We start from the raw sequence: 18,885 nt of genomic DNA, 5'->3' as shown, positions 1-18,885 counted from the left end.
TACAAGATTAATTCCCGTTAACATAATATTCATGCAGAATTTGTTGAAATTTCATTTTAATTCATCAATTTACAGTATGTTCTCAGCTTATACAAATTATTCTATTGGTATAATGACTAAATGGAGTTGAAAAATGAGACTGGGAAGGACTCAACCTTTTAGTCAAATCTGTAACAAGTGTAAAATTTTAAACTCAAATTTAAGTTAAAAAAATCATGATTTTTAAATTAGGATTTTCTGAAATTCTAGGTCTAACCCTCCGTGACCACTCCTAAAGATTGACAACATAAAAAGTGAGATTTTTTTTTTAAATAAGAATTTTAGTTAGACATGGTCGTCTTTGTGAAGTCTTCCTCTAAGATACTGCACCTCTTTCCATTGTCCAAGTGTGAATTAGGCATTTTAATAAAAGCAACAAGGTAGAGGATTGAGAATTAAAAAATAATGGACCAATCACCTGTATGAAAAGTACATAACTGTAGAGACAAATCCCAGTGCCATTGTCATTGGCCCCTCAGTCTGTCCCAACTGTCAACCACATTCAGGACTAGTTTGATCCCCTGCTCATTCACTTCCAGTTCAGTCGGAGTTGGTGAGCTCCTATTAGCTCAGGAAAATTGTCTCGGTGGGGAATCCCTCATGGTCTTGACTTCCTTGTTCATACTCTACTGCATGTACTGATTTTTTGGGACCCTATTCTCTTTGGTTGTATATCATGCCCAACCTGGATGTAGTGGGGATGGCCTTGGACTTTCCACAGGGCAGGGTTTCTTGCCCTTTCTTAAGATTAGAGGGTGTGTGTGTGGAGGGTGTGTAGAGGGAGTGGGAGGGGAGTGGGAAGAGGGGAAAGAGTGGAAATTTGGATTGGTATTTTTTAAAGTAATAAAATAATAGAAAAGAGAAAAGTACATACCTGTAAAGAAATTAATCATGGAATTATTTAGAGCCCTGATATTTAATTAATTTAATTTGACTTGTTAAGAATATTATAATTAAATTACATTTTTATTATTAAAATATTAATTAGAAACATGGTTTGATTTTCATATAAATTTAGTATAAAATATGTTTACAAACAAATTAATTATCTCTAATGACTATAAGGATAATCTAACTTGACAATGATAAATATTACTTATGAAATTGGCCTTTAATGCTAAGAATAAACCACTCACTTATAAACCCTCCTTCATTGGATCATTTAGACAAATATTCCATTTCTTGAATGCAATTTCCCCAAGAATTTACATCTCAGCATGTATTTTTATCTTCTCCTACATATAACGGAAACATTTTACTTAATATATTTTTTCTGTGTGACTATCTGTATTAATATACATAATAGATATAAAAATCATTGTTTACATATATGATTACATACAGGTGTTAAGTGTTACCCTTCATATTTATTTGCAAAGTAAAATACTGGATTTCATAAGTTTTGGGAGAATATACATGTGTGAAGGTATAGCATGGTCATTAGTTCTTAATCAGTGGCAAAATGTTAAGCTCTTGTCCTCACTCATAGACACTCATTTCAACAGACTTTTTCTACAAAACGCAAACAAACAAACTAACAAAACAATAAAACAAAAGTGCCTGCAAACCTGAATGGAAGCTTCCCAAGAGAAACAAACGTCAGTGTTAACTTAAAAATTAAGGAAAGGTTATCTAAATCTTTATGCTAACAGAAGATGCCCAGTTCTAATTGAACTGATGCTGTCATTCTCCAGAAAGCAATTTTCTATTTTTTTTACAAAGTCAACAATAGATAGTGCAGTATAGTCATTATGCTTTATGATCACAAATTATGTTTTATGTCACATAGAACAAAAGCCTAAGCAGAAATTATAGCATATCTATTTCTATAAAATTAATGATTAATAAAGGATGATTTAGCTAAATACACAAAAATCTTTTATTTAAGCCTAATATATCATTGTATATTTTATAATCTTGCAAATAAAGTATTATTAAAGTGCTGTGGCAAGGTTAACTGAAACTCAACAAGTAGTCACCAGAAACCTTCTGTTCAAACACTTGTGTTCATCTAAAATGAAAGTAAATACAATGTTAAGTTGAATCTAAATGTTGCTTTTACTCAGCTTTTGGGGAACATGGGGGGATTAGAAGCTTATGGGTTAAAAAAATTAAATACATGAAATTCACAAATAATAAAAAATAAACTTATTAAAAAGTTAAAAAAGCTTATATGTAAATAGTTATGTGGTTGAACAGACTACCAGATATTTTATCTTTATGAAAACATCTGGGTTTAATGAGGTTGGTTGAAGTCAGGTTGTATACATGATCAACCATCTCCACTTCAGGGTTATAGTGTTACACTCTTGTGCCAACTTACCCAGCCAACCTCATCATTTTAATCATATTCTATAAATCGTAATTCAAAAATAACTTGTGACTATTGATGTCAACATTATTAGAAGCAATGCTTGCATAGCCACAACTGAATGAAACATTAAACCAGTCAAAAGAAAGATGCTACTTTATAATTACATTTTTAAAGTATCCCAATTAAAATGAAATGGATTCACACATTCAAAATATTTAGAAAACATATTAGAAATTATTTAGCATTCCTACTTCTAATTCAGAAACTGAATTACAGTTCACAAATTGTACTTTGATAATAAAATGAGATGAGAAAATTTTACAATAAAACACTATAATTTCAAGAAATACAATGCTGTCAAAAATACTGAAAAGTAAGGAATATGGATAACATTCATAAGGAATATAATATAAAAATAAGAACCCAATGAATCACTACCTCATGCTAGTATAAATAAAAGACTAAAATATGAATGATAAAGTGTTTTAATAATTTTGTATTTGATAAAAGCAGACAAAATTTAATGTCCTTTTCTAAGAGTTAAAATATAACGTAGAATCTAAAATGGAATAGAAACTGTCAAGTGCTTCATTTGTAACAAACACTTTACTATTAAAAATATTTAAATAAAATAAAAACTAGAGTACAAATAACAGTTTTCTTTAATTGTGACAGAGGATATGTGAACTTTACAAACTGTCCGCCACATTGAGAAAAGTGAAAGTGTGGGTTAACACAGTGGCAACATGAAGTTTTTCAAAATGAGCTTTTTATGAAGGGCTATTCCATTTGTTCAATCTATTTTCAATTCCAATGTTTTTATTTCATGTTCATATTGTCATGTGTGAACTAACACAGGTTCACTGAATCTCTCCTGTAATATTCCATGTTATTCTTTTTTCAAACAATCATGTATTTGAAAATTCTATACCTATTTCTGACTTTGCTCAGGGACGTTCAGGACAATAATTGTCACTGAGCCATGGACTTAACACTGATGTTGGAAAGGTGCTTTCTGAGCTCTACCATCTACAAAACTTACTGATTGCTATCTATTCAATTTTCAGAAAATTATAGCAATGTATCTACAAATAGCAAGCATTATTTGTTAAGTATAAAGTATAAAAGCACTCAAAACTATAAAATGTATGAGCAGGATGGTTATCATTATAAGTACTTACTTCAAAATGTGTTTCAAATGAACAAATACTGACATTTAATAAACTAATTTAATAAATAAAATCCCTATTTGAAATTGCTTCAATTTAAGCTACACAACTATATCATATTATTTGTCTAAGATTATTGTGTGCCAATGAAAGATTTATCTCTTATGTTTGTAGCTAAGAAAATTCTTCTCCATAACTCTGTGAAATACATAATTTTCAGAATTTTTTTTGGTTGTAGGGTAAGGGAATTTTCCGTGTTCCCTTCATGCCCTTCCTGATGGGTTTCTGAAAGTTCTTAGATGTCTTGGTGATTCAGCTAATCATAAAAGACAGGCCAAGCCAAGATTACATGCACAGATGAATATGAGAGCTTCAAGCACTTAAGTTTTCTGGAATATTCTTAGGTAGAAACCTTATGCTTATTGAAACTTAGGTGGACATAATCTCAATTTATTATGTTAATTTTGCTTCCTTATCGCATTGTTAGTGTGCATTTTTGGAAGTAAGAGCATGTTGTATTTGATGTCAATAAAAATATGAGATAGAACAGACTTCTATTCACCATGTTCTTAGTTTTAAAATATAAAAAATCACAGAGCATATTATATTTCAAACTTTACATCACATGTTTTATGTGCTAGCATGTAAGTATCATGTTTTTTAAAAAAAACTAAACAAGTATTAGAGGGAAGATTGAAGAAAAGAAGGGAATTTAAAAAGGGACCAAGAAAGGAAGGAAGCAAAAAAGAAGAAAGTATTTTGTCCTCCAGAAAGCACTGTTGAAGCACTGCAGGCATTTGTGCAATCTCTGAAGGTGAAGTGTTGCCCTCTTGGCTCCTCCAGTATTGTTGTATGTGCTGCTGGAACCATGACTTTGGTCACATGTTGATGAATTTAAGGAGTCTAAGAATCAGAATTTAGGCCATACTCTCTAGTACAGATAGATAAGATGTGAAAACCCCATGGTTTTATTAAACTATAACCTGTCAACAATATCCATTTTTAAAGTAATATCAAAGTTGGACTTACTTCTGAAAATACAAAAGTGGACCCTATGAGTCTCACCTTGTTTCCATTCTGGAAATACTCTAAAGATATATGTGTTCTATTATTTATGGTATAGGTTCCATCAATCTTGATAAAAATTGTCTGTTTGCTTCCATGAATTTCTTCTACATCTAAAGGAGAGCAAGAGAACAGCTCTGTCAATAAGGGTGGAGAAAATTACCTCTGCTTCTCAAGTGCTGTGTTCATCATGGTTGATGAACAAAAGATGAATTCATTAATCAAAATTCACCCTTCACTGTATCTAGAATTTATCAATGTTTCTCTGAGACATAAGTTTGTGAGTGTGATTCTTAGTCCCTACGGGGATTAGAAAATTCTTGTCCTCATGAGATTCCAGGACAGAGTTCTCTGCAATCTTTTTATGTCCATCCAATTCTATGCTATATATTTTTAGAAATTACATTAAGGTTCTGCTTGCTAGTGCTTTTGTATACCACTGGTTTCAAATAAAGTATAAATTTTATAATTGAGGGAATACAGTGTCTCTGTGTATTATTTCACCAAAATTCTTTCTACACAAGAAAATTTTTATTTATTCTATTAGGAAAACAATTATTACTTTGAAGAAAACTGTTTTTCTTTTAATCAAAAAATCATATATGTACATATATGCTTTATTTTATATATATGAAACAAAATGATAATAAAATATTAGATGTAGTATATCCTTCTGTATATATGTTGTTTTTTCAAAATAGATTCAATAATCTAACCTTTTGTCTTATATCTATAATCTCTCTTTTTTCAGAGTAGATTCAATAATCTACCCTTTTACCTTATCATATCTATGTTTCTCTATTTTCTTTTCAAAACAAGAACTTTAAATCTAATTTATTTTGTTTAACTTTTTTTCAACCACTACCAATGATAACTTGTAATTAACCACATAAACAAAGTCAAATATACATAATCCATTGAACAACCAAGTATCACCCACTCAAACTTTTGGGCATGTGGGCATCATATTGTTAAATTTCCTTCCTGATGACTGGGGGTGTTGGTATCTTTAGGGGATTCTGAAAAGAAATTTGGGGTTAATTGTCAAGTCCTTGGAGAGGTTGCTGTATCAGGTTTTGACCATTCTAAAAATAATGGGAATGTGCAGCACTTGTCTAAAATCCTGGCTAGACTGGTCTGTTAGGCTGGATCATCTCAGATGGCCACCTTGAAATTTCTTTGAGTGGTTTGTAGTCCAAAGTCAATATTTAAGTTGTTCTATCAGCTGAATGAAGTCATACGAATCAGGTAAAATAGTTATTGTGGAGACTGATCTATTTCATGGAAACTTTAGAGATTACTGTAGAAGCATGTATTGCTCATTGTGGAAAACTTAAACATCACTTATATCAAAATGGAAAGTTGAATTTTGATAGATATGTATTCAAAAAAAGGTACCATAGAGGCAAAAATAAGTATGGGGTTAATTAGAATTATTGAAATCAGAGTCTTGATAACCTTAATCCCTGAATTTTTATCTTTTTTTCTGTCACACAACAGGTGACTGCTTTTTATAGAACCTTATAATATCCTTCCTAGAAGAATGAATCAATTTATAGTCCATTTCTGATACTACATAATGATAATGGAGGAATGTTAATCTCGATATTCCATTGCTATAACAGATCAAAAATACATAGGTTTACTGCTGTATTAGTCATATATGGCCTTAACCTGAAGGTGGAAGATACAAAATAATCTGACACTAGTGCAGAATTGTGTATAATAAAGGGCTATATATTTAGGGGAGACATACAGATCACTGTTCTAGATTATAAATCTGTGCACAAACATGGAACAGGAATAGAGTCTAGTAGCTGAAAGCAAGAGCCAAAAGAAAGAGAATGAGTGCATGCTTTATAGCTACATTTATAGTATAAGAGACCATGCCCAAATGGGTTGGTATATTAAAGGCTACTGGCTGAAGGTGCAGAACAGCACCTCCCACTTTGTTTAAATAAGAGAGTTCCAAAACCTATACAAAACTCTATATACTAGGAACAAATATCAAGTATAAGATTAGAATTACAACCAGCATAAATAATATTAACCAAGGAACATATGCTAAATGTTTTAATAAACATTCTATCCTAGGAGTCTAAGGCTTTTATTGGAAATGGATTGGCTAGATCATAAGAGAAGGGTAACTATGACTATCTAATCTTCAACCACATAGAAGGCCTGAGAAGGGAGATAATAATAATTGAGTATGCAGGAAATACAACCAAGCAACTTCCAAAATGTGCAGTAGATAACAGAGACAACTGACTGCCTGAGCAATCACCCAAATTCTCATTTGCAAAGTTGAAGTAACCAACCCTGGTTAACACCTAGAGTTACTAACAGACCATTTTCAGAGGCAGAAAAAATTTCAAAACCATCTTATCCTGTCTTTTCAAGATTTAAAGTCTTTTTTCTTGTATCCTGCTTGTCCAGTCTAGACATCATGCATTTTGTCAGTGGTTGAGACATAGGCAGTTTCTTGCCCAAAGGCCAGTTTTGCCAAGAAGACAAACTCCAAGTGGAGAGTCTTTGGTTCTCAACATTCTCTCACAAATAGATCAGGGTTGCCAAAAGCAATCATGTCTCATGTCAACAGAATCATAAGGCATTTAAATGCCACTTTCTACAGATCTTTGAAGTGGTTGAAGGTTACCTATCTATACAGAATACACTCTGTATCTATCTAAAGAACCTAATTAATATGACTAAAAGTATAACAAACATGAATGACTATTGACCTATAATACTTAATACCTATATAACTCAAAGATTAAGACTTTATAAGAATGTTAAACAATCTTTAAACAACTGTGAAATAAAGAAAGACAATGAAATCAAAATGTAACCAATTTATAAATATCTTAATCAGAGATAGAAATATATAATGTAAAATGATAAATGTATTCTAAAATTGGATCAATATACAAAATGTCCTAAACAGAGGTAAAACAATCATGAATACAATATGGCATAATAACTTTGCATAGGTGTACACATATTGTAAACAGAAATAACAAATATAATTTGAACTTGTATCAATATACAAGAAGTTATATTAGTGTAAATTGTCAATAAAAATAGCTCACAAGTATTCACTCTATCACTCACTATTATTACTATTATTAATGTGAATAAGTTCATACTAAATTACCTATTATCTCATTCAATCTTCGCTTCTTTTTGATCTCTAGGCCTACATAATTTTCACCTCAACTCCCAACTCTAAGCAATTAATAATCAACCCCTAGATGGTATCTCTAATTGTGAGGACAAACTTTGTTGAAGGAGGTGATGTTGCTTTCTTAAATTGCTTCTGGCTGTCATGGGGGTGATATTTTCTCTCTGAAATCCTGTAAAAGTAAAATAATGGTTAAATTTTAAGATTGTCTTTTTCTATAATTACAAATGGTCTCTGAGAAGTCAATAGGGTCTTTTTGTTTGTCTGTTTTAAAGTTCTTATTTGGAGTTTTGGCCAGAAAATTGTAAGAAGGTGCATTATTTCCACAGTTGCTACCCAAAAACCTGTCTTAAAAGTAGTGTTATCATCATCATGACTTCATATCAACCAGGCAGAGTCAGTGTTGTGAGGCCGCATCTTCTTCCTGGAAGCTTCAAAGATTACTGCAGAAAATCTAAAGTTCATTGTAGAAAACAAAAGTATTACTCATGTATATATATATATATATATGTTCAATGAAAGATATGATATAAATAAAATGGTTATGGATAAAAGTAAAATATTTCCTTAAAATCTATCTTTTTTCTTTCCCATACCAGATGGCTCCTGACATGAGACAGAAATTCTGAATCTTTCTTTTAACAACATGTTTGGAATTTGGGAAGGATAACCATTCTCCAACTCCAAAGTCAGCTCTTATTATTAAGTAGAGATGCACACATGTGCAAATAATCAAATTTTACTTTGCAGATAATACAGCATTATAAAGAAAATTTTTCTTTGCTTGTTGAGTCTTTCTGGATAGCTTTCTTTTTATCATTAGGTATCTAGATATCTAAGGTCTCTTCACTCTTTGAAGATGAATATTTTCCTACAAAGACAAGAACAGAATCCTGCCCCTCCCTTATGAGGTTGTCTTACCACTTATATGATTGTTACCTCTGTGGATGAGCCACCCTTTCTCTTTCTTAAGAGATTTCACTTTTTTAAACTGAATCCTTATGAATTTTGATGGCATCAATAGCTTTTCTTCTCCTGTCGAAATAAGAGCAAAACCCCTTCCTCAATGTATTACATCTCCTGGTTTCCATTGTGAGGTGAGCATATCCTTGAAAAATACTGGATGATTTATTTCAGAAGTTTTTTCTATTATCCAATGTCTCTCTGCTGTTGTTTTTTCTTTCTCATTAGCATTAAGAAAAATCAAGATTAATAAAGCATTCTGCAGTCTATTTCTTGTGGTATTTTTCATCCCTTTCTGTTTCTTTAGTATATCCTTTATAGTTCACTTTGATCTTTTTATAACTGCCTAACTTATAGGATTGTTTGGTATACCTTTAATATGCTTTATATTATAATAAGCTAAAAAATTTCATTTTCTTAGACACATGTGCTGGACCATTGTTTGTCTTTGTTTGTGTAGGTATACCCATGATTTCCATAACTTCTATAAATGCATGATTACTGAATCTGGCTTTTCTGAGGTCAAGGAAGTTGTCCATTTAAAACATGAATAAGTGTTAATGGTGTGGTCTACAAATTTTAGTTTTCCAAATTCTACAAAATGGAACACACCCATTTACCAGATTGCATTCCTTTGAATACTCTTTGGGTTACTTCCTGCAGGTAGTGCTGTTTGGTTATAGAAAGAGCAAGTAAGACATCTCTTTATAATCTTCTTAGCTTTTTGCCATGTCATAGAAAACTTTTTCTTTAAACCTTTGCTATTGACGTGATGTTTCTATAAAATTCTGAGGCCTTCAGCACACTTCAAATCAATAATTGATCAATTTCTACATTACCTTGTGTTAGAGGACCTGGTAGACCATTATGGGATCAGATGTGTGTTATGTATATGGGACAAGGACTATTCCTTATTATAACTTGAACCTGTGTAAATAATGAAGTCAATTCTGTATCATCTGGTATAAATTCAGCAGTTTCAATATACAAGACAACTCTTTCTGCATATTGTGAATCAGTAACTATATTCAGAGGTTCTTTAAAATCCCTTAGTACCATGAGAATGGCATATAATTCTGCCTGTTTGACAGAATTATAAGGGCTTTGTTCCACCTTACTTAATTCTTCTGATTTGTAACCTGCCTTTCCTGATTTATTTGCATCTGTATAATATATATGGGCTCCAGTTATTGGTGCTTCATGTACAATTAGGAGAAGAAACAAAGTAGTTTCATATAAGGTTAATTATATCATTTTGGATAATTTCTATTAATTTCTCTGAAAAAATAGAAAAAGTTCTTTGTCAAGGTTCATTGTCTTCCCATAATTTTTAAAATTCATCAGCATTAAAAGGAACTATAATTTCTGTTGGGCCTATACTTGCTAATTGACAAAGTCTCAATTTTCCCTTTATAATTAATTCAGAGATTTTTTTACACATAAGTTTTATTTTTACCTTGCTTATGTAGTAAAAAAAATCCATTCTAAGATAATATCTTCTCTCTACATTAAAACTTCTGTAAAAGAAATTCGGTATTTCCACCCCCCAACCCCCCGTGCACCCAAGTTTGCCTGGCAATCTTGCCTACTTCTAATATCCAGGAGGATAACAATATGATTTTCTTCAGGTTCACCTTCTTATTCAGCTTTTCTAGGATCATGAATTATAGACTCAAAGACCTTTAACTATGGCTAGAATCCATTTATGAGTGAGTACATACCATATTCCTCTTTTGGGGTCTGGATTATCTCACTCAGTAAAGCGTTTTCTATTTCCATCCATTTGCATGCAAAATTCAAGATGTCATTGTTTTTTACAGCTGAGTAAAACTCTAATGTGTATATGTTTTACACCGTTTTTAACCATTCTTCTATTGAGGGGCACCTAGGTTGTTTCCAGGTTCTGGCTATTACAAATAGTGCTGCTATGAACATAGTTGAACAAATGCTTTTGTGGTATGATAGGGCATCTCTTGGGTATATTCCCAAGAGTGGAATTGCTGGGTCCTGGGGGAGGTTGACTCCCAGTTTCCTGACAAACTGCCACACTGATTTCCACAGTGGCTGCCCAAGTTTGCATTCCCTCCAACAATGGATGAGTGTTCCCCTCACTCCACATCGTCTCCAGCATAGGATATCACTGGTGTTTTTGAGTTTAGCTATTCTGACAAGTGTAAGATGGTATCTCAAAGTTGTTTTGATTTGCATTTACCTGATTGCTAAGGAGGTTGAGCATGACCTTAAGTGACTTTTGGGCATTCAAAGTTCCTCTGATGAGAATCTCTGTTCAGTTCAGTATGCCATTCTTTAATTGGGTTAATTAGAGTTTTAGTGTCTAGTTTCTTGAGTTCTCTGTATATTTTGGAGATCAGACCTTTGTCTGATGAGGAGTTGGTGAAGATCTTCTCCCAGTCAGAAAGAAGCCTTTTTGTCTTAATGACAGTGTCCTTTACTTTACAGAAGTTTCTCAGTTTCAGGAGGTCCCATTTATTCATTGTTTCTCTTATTGTCTGTGATACTGGGGTTCTACGTAGGAAGTGGTCTCCTGTGCCCATGTCTTGTAGACTACTTCCTACTTTCTCTTCTATTAGGTTCAATGTGGTCAGATTAATATTGAAGTCTTTAATCCATTTGGACTTGAGTTTTGTGCATGGTGATCGAAATGGATCTACTTTCATTCTTCTACAGGTTGACATCCAGTTATGTGAGCACCATTTGTTAAAGATGCTTTCTTTCTTCCATTGTATAGTTTTAGCTTCCTTGTCAAAAATCAGGTGTTCATAGGTTTGTGGCTTAATATCTGGGTCTTCTATTTGATTCCATAGGTCGACTTCTCTGTTGTTGTGCCAATACCAAGCTGTTTTCAATACTGTAGCTCTGAAATAGAGTTTGAAGTCAGGGATGGTAATGCCTCCAGAAGTTTCTTTATTGTATTAGATTGTTTTGACTATCCTGGGTTTTTTGTTTTTCCATATAAAGTTGATTATTTTTCTCTCAAGGTCTGTGAAGAATTTTGATGGGGATTGCATTGAATCTATAGGTTGCTTTTGGTAGAATTGCCATTTTTACATTGTAATATTAGCTACATATGCCTTCAGCCTTCCTTTCTGTCCTTCTAGCCCTATACATTCAACCCTCATCAAGCTTTGTTTTACTTGAGAAAGGGTTCCAATTTCTTGCAATTGAATATCTGCCTTTTGAATAGGCCAATCTGAATGCCAAGATTCTGGAGAAATGATAATCACATCCACACCTATGTCTAGTAATCCGTCAATTACAATATCACTTATTTGTATTCTTAGCTTTGGTTTTTGATCATTTCTAGAAGGCTGCCAAAATGTATGTTTACTATTTCCTACAGGAGTTTTTGACTCATCCTCCAGAACAGCAATTTCTTTTTTGCAGTAGGCAGTGGATTGTTATATTGTAGCTTGTCCAGGAACACTGACTGAATGTTTTACAGTTTATCCATACTGTTTCTTGAGTCACAGAACATATTTTTGCCAGTATAGTGATCAAAGTGTTGTTTTAAAAAAAGACCTTAGAACTGAGACCTACAGAAAAACTACCCTCTGGGGGAAAAAAGACATGTTGAAAGTTTATGCCAATGCTCAGAGAGTGAGACAAGTCAGACTTATCTTTGAAATTTAGAAGCAGCAATGCAGTTGGACTATATGAGAGAAAAAAGACTCAAGCTCATCATCAAACCTTTTTTTGTCTTTTTATTAGAACAGATATAAGAAAATTGTGATTTGACAAATTGTGTGTTTGTGCTAGATTACTAGTATTGACCTGTTAATGTTTCATTAACTGGTTCATTATTCTAATAGTTCATTATTAGAAGAAGATTAGAGCTTGTCAAAGAAAATTTTTACATGCTAAATCCACATAAGGCTTCCCACCTTAGGTCATTATTAGGAAATAATGTAGCCACAGGATTATATGAATCTCAAAGCATTATCTGCTTGCATATGATTCAATCTCTTGACAGAAAATTGGCTGAAAAGTGCACAGCACCTAGAGATAAATTCTCCCTTAACCATTTATTCACAGAGACTGGACATTAGAGACAGGTAAGATATTTTACCCCAAGGTAACCTAAGACAGAACATACTTGAAGGCATGCCTGTACCAATTATGGGAAAATCTGGAAAATGACTCCAAGAGAGGTACAGCCCTATAGTAGGAGCAAAGGATTTATTAAATAAAATTAAAAGGGAGAAATTGTGTAAACTCACAGAGATGTGAGCCTGTTCTACCTTGACTGGAGGACAGAGAACCTGAGTTTATTATTAAGATTGACAATGCTTCAGTATATATTTCTAAGAAAATGAAACAGAATTTCGCTGATTATACTATAAAGCATATTACATGTATATCACACAATCTTACAGGGCAAATAGCTGTAAGAGATCTAATGGAACTCTAAAGGTTATTTTAAAATAACAGAAAGTGGTAGCAAAGATTCTCCCCAAAATAGATCACATAATACTTTATTGATCTTCAATTTTCTAAAGGCTAATGGGAAATGAATGACAACTGCCAAAGACCTTAGATAATAAAAAAATTGCAGAATTAAAGCAGCCAGTATACTTTAAAAATGTGATGGCCTCAGAATGGAAACTAGCACATGAGTTATTTTGGGCAAGGTGTTTTGCTTGTTTTCACAGGACAATAAAAGCTACGGATACCATAAAAATTAATAAAGATTTGATTTGAACAAGACAGACCTCTTAATTAGAAGAGATGATTGTTTATCAAACATCATGGCTATTTAATCTAAACTAGCCTATAAAACTAACAAATGCTTTCCATTTGATCAGATAACACTTTCCAAAAAAGAACCTCCCCAAAATTAGGGTTGGTGAAGGGTTTTAGTTTCTGTTTTTCTAGGAGAATAACAGCATTCAACCAAGAAAACTGAAGACCATTAGACAAATGAGACATGTGAAGAACAAGGACAAATCATTCAGAAAAAATGACCCAAGACCAAAAGAGTAAATATATCTATTGTTACATTGCATTCAAACAAGATAAAATTTCATAAATCTTCCCCAAAGATTGATTTTGCTTTTCTCTACAGATATGCAGTATACATGGTCTTTTTGTATTCCAAGTCCAATTAAAGATTAAAGCTGACTTTGGAGTTTGAGTATGACTCTCTCACTTTCAAAACATAAGAATGCTTGTTGAATAAAATACAAAATCTCTGTATCATGTCAGAAGAACAATCTGATATGGGACAGAAGAAAAACCGAAATCAAGGGACTATTTTTGTCAATAACCTCATAATCTATTGGTTTAAATTGACTCTTTAATATCTTATTTTAAAGTATAAAAATCTCAAAATTTATAATATATTTTAAACTTCGTGTCATGATAGTAATGGTCAAAATGAATACTAATTTTAAACAACTGCTTCATCTACCTCTCTATACAAGATTCTTGGTTTGAGTCTCTATTAGTTTTCTTCAATGAACCATGAAAACATCATGTCCAAAAGTGATTTTTGAAGTCTTCCAAAGAGGATGGAGCCCCATAATAGTAATTCCACAAGGGCTATGATAATACCACCAAACAGACAAATACCACCATAGATTGGCTTCTAACTACAAACTGCGCAGAACAATTTCAAATTGGCAAGGACTTGAGACAAGCCATGCACTTTATCATTACATAGAGATTGGACAACAAATGATGCAGCTACCTCTCCCATGAATTGACAATTAACCCAAATTCTTTTTTTTCAGGACACCTATTCAATAGGAAGTAAATTTAAGAAAACAATGCCCACATTCCTAAAATGTACGGTGAGTTGTTTTTTGGTCTTTCATTGGGTTATGGATATTTGTCATTGCTTAGTGGAACTGGTTGCAAGTTGTTATTGGTAAAGGTCAGGAAAAAGCCAAACAAAGGAGATTAGATTCAGGGTTCATATTTTGAAAAGAAAAAAAAAGGGGGGATACAGATATGATAAGATAAATAGGTAGATTATTGAATTTAATGTGTAAAAGAAAAAGGGAGGTTATAAATAAGATAAAAGAGATTATTGGATCTACTTTTAAAAATCAATGACTAGTTTTAAATAATTTTACACTGGATTGAACTTTTAAAGATTGTATGCAAATTTTGTATACTGATAAAAAGTGAGATTAATTTTGTTAAAACATTCTACATTTATTTCCAATCTTGCTCAAGGTATTGTACCCATACAGATTAGCTAACAATGTAACTCAAATTTTAGCCCTTGAAAGTTATTATTTTCAAGTATTTAGAATAATAAGGAAATGCAGATTAGTAGTGAGTCACATTTTAATCAAAGTTGCAGTCATTTTAGTTATGTTTTCTAGTTCAAACAGATATATTTTAGGTACACAGGTTGTCTTCAAACCCTTCATTGCAAGTGCAGAATATGGAATTTAATGGGTTTTAATAACATAACTTCTTTTCTAAAAACAATGAATCATTTCTGCTTTTTGCAGCATCAATCTATGTTAGAGAAGAAGATGGACATCAAGGAAACTCCATATAGAGAGTACTTTCTATGTGGCAAATGTAAGCCACTGGGCAGGAAAGGGCTCTTACCTTGTCTGCTGACAATATGCTAATTTTACAAGCAGAACACAAAAGAAGGTGATTGACAAATCTTGTCAAGCAAAGACAGGGCAGTACTTCAAAAATCCTCCTACATAAAAATGTCTGCACAACATTCTGTATGTTTTGCCTTTAAGACAAAGATGAATGTCCCAGTGTTTCATAGGAGACCTGGGTGACTGACAAGTGTGTCACCTCTTTTTGTCATTTCTCACATATTTTGGAAGTTGCTTGCTCATAATTCATGCTTGCTTAGATAATATTATTTCCCTTTTGGATCTCTGAGGGAAATGAAGGTTTGATAGGTAGAGTTTTTCTTGTTTACCAGACACATAAAAGAAATTAAAGAGGTATAAAGTGTATAAGGTTGAGAGATTTCAATAAAAGTTTTGAGTGGTAAAGCAATTTGGTATAAGATTTTGAACTTACCAAGACAGGTTTGGTTTCATGAGATTCTCAGTAGGAAGATGGAGGCAAAATATTTTCATGATGGTTTCAGTTGGGAACGCATGACATGAATTATATCTCATATCGGGTAACACTTACTCAGTAATGGTCAGCTAACAGAGACTAACATTTCCGTATCCATGATTACGTTTTTAAACCATTGTTGGCATTTTCTGCCAGCTTTGTTTAATTGAAAATTATTTCTGTTAGAATCAGTATATAATAGCAAGCTAACAATAATTTGTGAAAATGTCTCAGGAAAGTGAATGCAAGAAAGAATACTAAAATTATTCAAAAATTTAATTATCAAAAGTTAAAATTAAGAAAAGAGAGCTATTTACAAACAAGGGGATATATACAAGTGTTTGATATCAGTTATCCTTCCCAAAACAGTTTCAACATTCTACAAATCCCTTATGATTTAAAATTCTATCTCCTATGGATTTTTTTGTGCATGAGTTTAATCCCTGCACTCCAAAAGCATAGCTGGGCAGATTGCTGAGATGTTGACACCAGTTGGGTCTCCATAGCCAGCCAGAAATATATAGTGAGATTCCATCTGAAAAATAAATCCTATCTTCACATATTAATTTGAAAAATATAATATAAGGTTTCTAATTATGTTCCTCTCTGTGTAATTCTAGTTAATATAATATTAGTGTCAGAAAGAAACCTATATTCTGTAATATGTTCAGCTTCTTTGTCCTAATTTCAAGACCAATTTTTCATAGATATTTTAATATCTAAGTCTCTTTCCATGATTCCTTAGATTTTTTAAGGACATAGAATTCAATTTAGTTTAATTTTCTTTTTATTAGTTCTTATTCTGTCATGGACTTTTTTGGTTTTGGTTTTTTTTTTGGTAGGTGAGTGCATAAAATAAATTCAACATGGAAACTATAAAAATTTTTGTAAAACTTTACAGCATCATTTCTGAATGCTCTATTTAAAATGTATATGTTCATTTAAACTGACTTTAAATGATATATGACATTATGAGTGTTCAATGTATAGAAAAATTATGATCTTCTGAAAATATTTCTCATATACAGTGTTAATGCATTCTCTATAGAATAGTGTTCTATATATTTCTATAAGTGTAATTATGAAGAACTTTCATAAATGAATGTGCAGTTTGTCTTTTCTTTACATGAAGCTAGCTAAAAGCAATTATTTGATTTGCTTCTGTATGTTTTTTGGGTACATGTATGTGAGAACATGTAGAAATTACAGGTACAAATTCACATGCCTGAGAAGCCTTCAGGAGGTGTTAAAGATCCTTTTTTATGGTTCTTTACCATGTTCCTTAAGGAAAGGTCTGAGACTGGGTCTTTAGCTAGTTGTGTTAATCAAAGATTCCTTGCCCAGTTCATTCCCAGGATCTGCCTGGTTCTGATTCAGCAACAGTAGGTAAAAGATTATCTACCATACCTGGCTTTGTGCATGAGTAATAAGGAACCAAACAAAGGACCTTATTATTACACAGCAAGTCCTTTTGTGCACTGAGCCATCTCCTCAGTCTTGTAAATAACAAAATTTATTGTTGACCAGAAACCACTACTAGCCTCCTCCACATTGTCCTTATGGCATTTATCATTTCTTTATTCCTGAAAGTGTATACCATAGGATTGAACAATGGTGTAAGGACATCTGTAAAGACAAATACATTTTTCTCAAAGGGGAATGGAGATGTAGGTCGGGCATATATTAATATACAAGGAACAAAGAAAAAAACTACAACAGCAACATGGGATCCACAGGTGGACAGAGCCTTACTTCTCCCTTCAGAACTGTGACCTCTCAAAGAGAACAAAATGATACCATAAGAAACAAGCAAAAGCAAGAATATAATGATGCAGATAGAGCCACTGTTGGCAAACACCAAAATGACAAAAATGTGTGTGTCAGTGCAGGCAAGCTTCAGCAATGGGAACAAGTCACATATGAAATGATCAATGACATTGGGTCCACAGAAGGGCAGCTGCAATGTGAAGACAATTTGTATGGTAGAATGTAAGAATCCTCCAGCCCAGGCCACCTCTATCAGAATACCACAGAGTCTCCTGTTCATGATGGAAGAGTAGTGCAAGGGCTTGCAAATGGCCACATAGCGGTCATAGGCCATGGCTGCCAGGATGATGACTTCCACTGCTGCAAAAAAGTGCGAAGCAAAGACCTGTGTCATGCAACATTCAAAGGAGATGGTCTTCCTCTCATAAACCAAGTCTGCAATCATCTTTGGTGTGACAACAGAAGAGACACATATATCCAGAAAAGATAAGAATGCCAAGAAGAAGTACATAGGGGAGCTCTGCAGTGCAGGACTATAGATAATGGTCACCACAATCATCATGTTACCCACAACAGTTGCAAGATAGACCAATAAAAATATAAGAAATAATATTTTCTCAATTTGGGGGTTTTGTGAAAGCCCCAAGAGTATAAACTCAGTGACAAAGCTCTGGTTTTGCATGATTTTATAGAGGACTTCTAAAAAAAATATATGAAATCTGCAATTACAAGAAAAATAAATCATAAAAGTTTAGATTAAAGCTTCAACAATATGTTGTATCTTTATGTAAAATTATCTTGATTGATTTTATTACTGCTCAAAACAATGATGCGGACAGGTATTTTATTTAAAAAATGTTTTGTTAGTTATAACATAAAATTGAGGTAGAAACCCTTAAATAATTTAAAATAGTCACAAGTATTAATTATTTTGAATAAAATCATTGTGATTGAGAATTCCATTTTGAATTTTCAACTTTTGTCAAGTTCTAAATGTTTCTTGTAATAAAATACTGAAATTCAGTTGGAAACCATACTTTAATAACAAACCAAAGACTAAATATTATTAATTATATTTGTCATCTGCATTGCACAAGGCTATGCTGAGTCATCTTCAGTGGTGATTTGAAGCTCCATCTACCAAAAGAAGAGATAAATGTACTTTTAAAATCATGGCATTTTAAGTTTTGTTTTACAGCATGAAGTGTATTAGATTTCACATCAAGTAATCTGTTCTTCATAACTCAGAAAGTTTTATACAAGAATATCTGCCATTAACATGATTCTGAAATTATTTTTTAAGTCATCAATTTTCTGTGTGT

The 18,885-nt window shown here is 32.6% G+C and overlaps 1 protein-coding gene across 1 annotated transcript; it reads right to left on the bottom strand.

Moving 5' to 3' along the window:
• Positions 1 to 17,309: 17,309 nt before the first annotated feature.
• LOC125399510 (olfactory receptor 4C15-like) lies at positions 17,310 to 18,245 on the bottom strand. Its single transcript, XM_048432930.3, has one exon. The coding sequence runs from the start codon at positions 18,243 to 18,245 to the stop codon at positions 17,310 to 17,312; it is 936 nt and encodes a 311-aa protein (XP_048288887.3).
• Positions 18,246 to 18,885: the final 640 nt, after the last annotated feature.

The sequence above is a fragment of the Myodes glareolus genome, chromosome 3 (genome assembly GCF_982192425.1).
Source record: "Myodes glareolus chromosome 3, mMyoGla1.1, whole genome shotgun sequence".
Lineage (NCBI taxonomy): Eukaryota > Metazoa > Chordata > Mammalia > Rodentia > Cricetidae > Myodes > Myodes glareolus.
This window is presented reverse-complemented; position numbering and strand designations above follow the sequence as displayed.

What these genes read in the sequence shown, in the direction of transcription:
- LOC125399510 (XM_048432930.3), bottom strand. Translation starts at nt 18,245, where the DNA reads ATGCAAAACCAGAGCTTTGTCACTGAGTTTATACTCTTGGGGCTTTCA.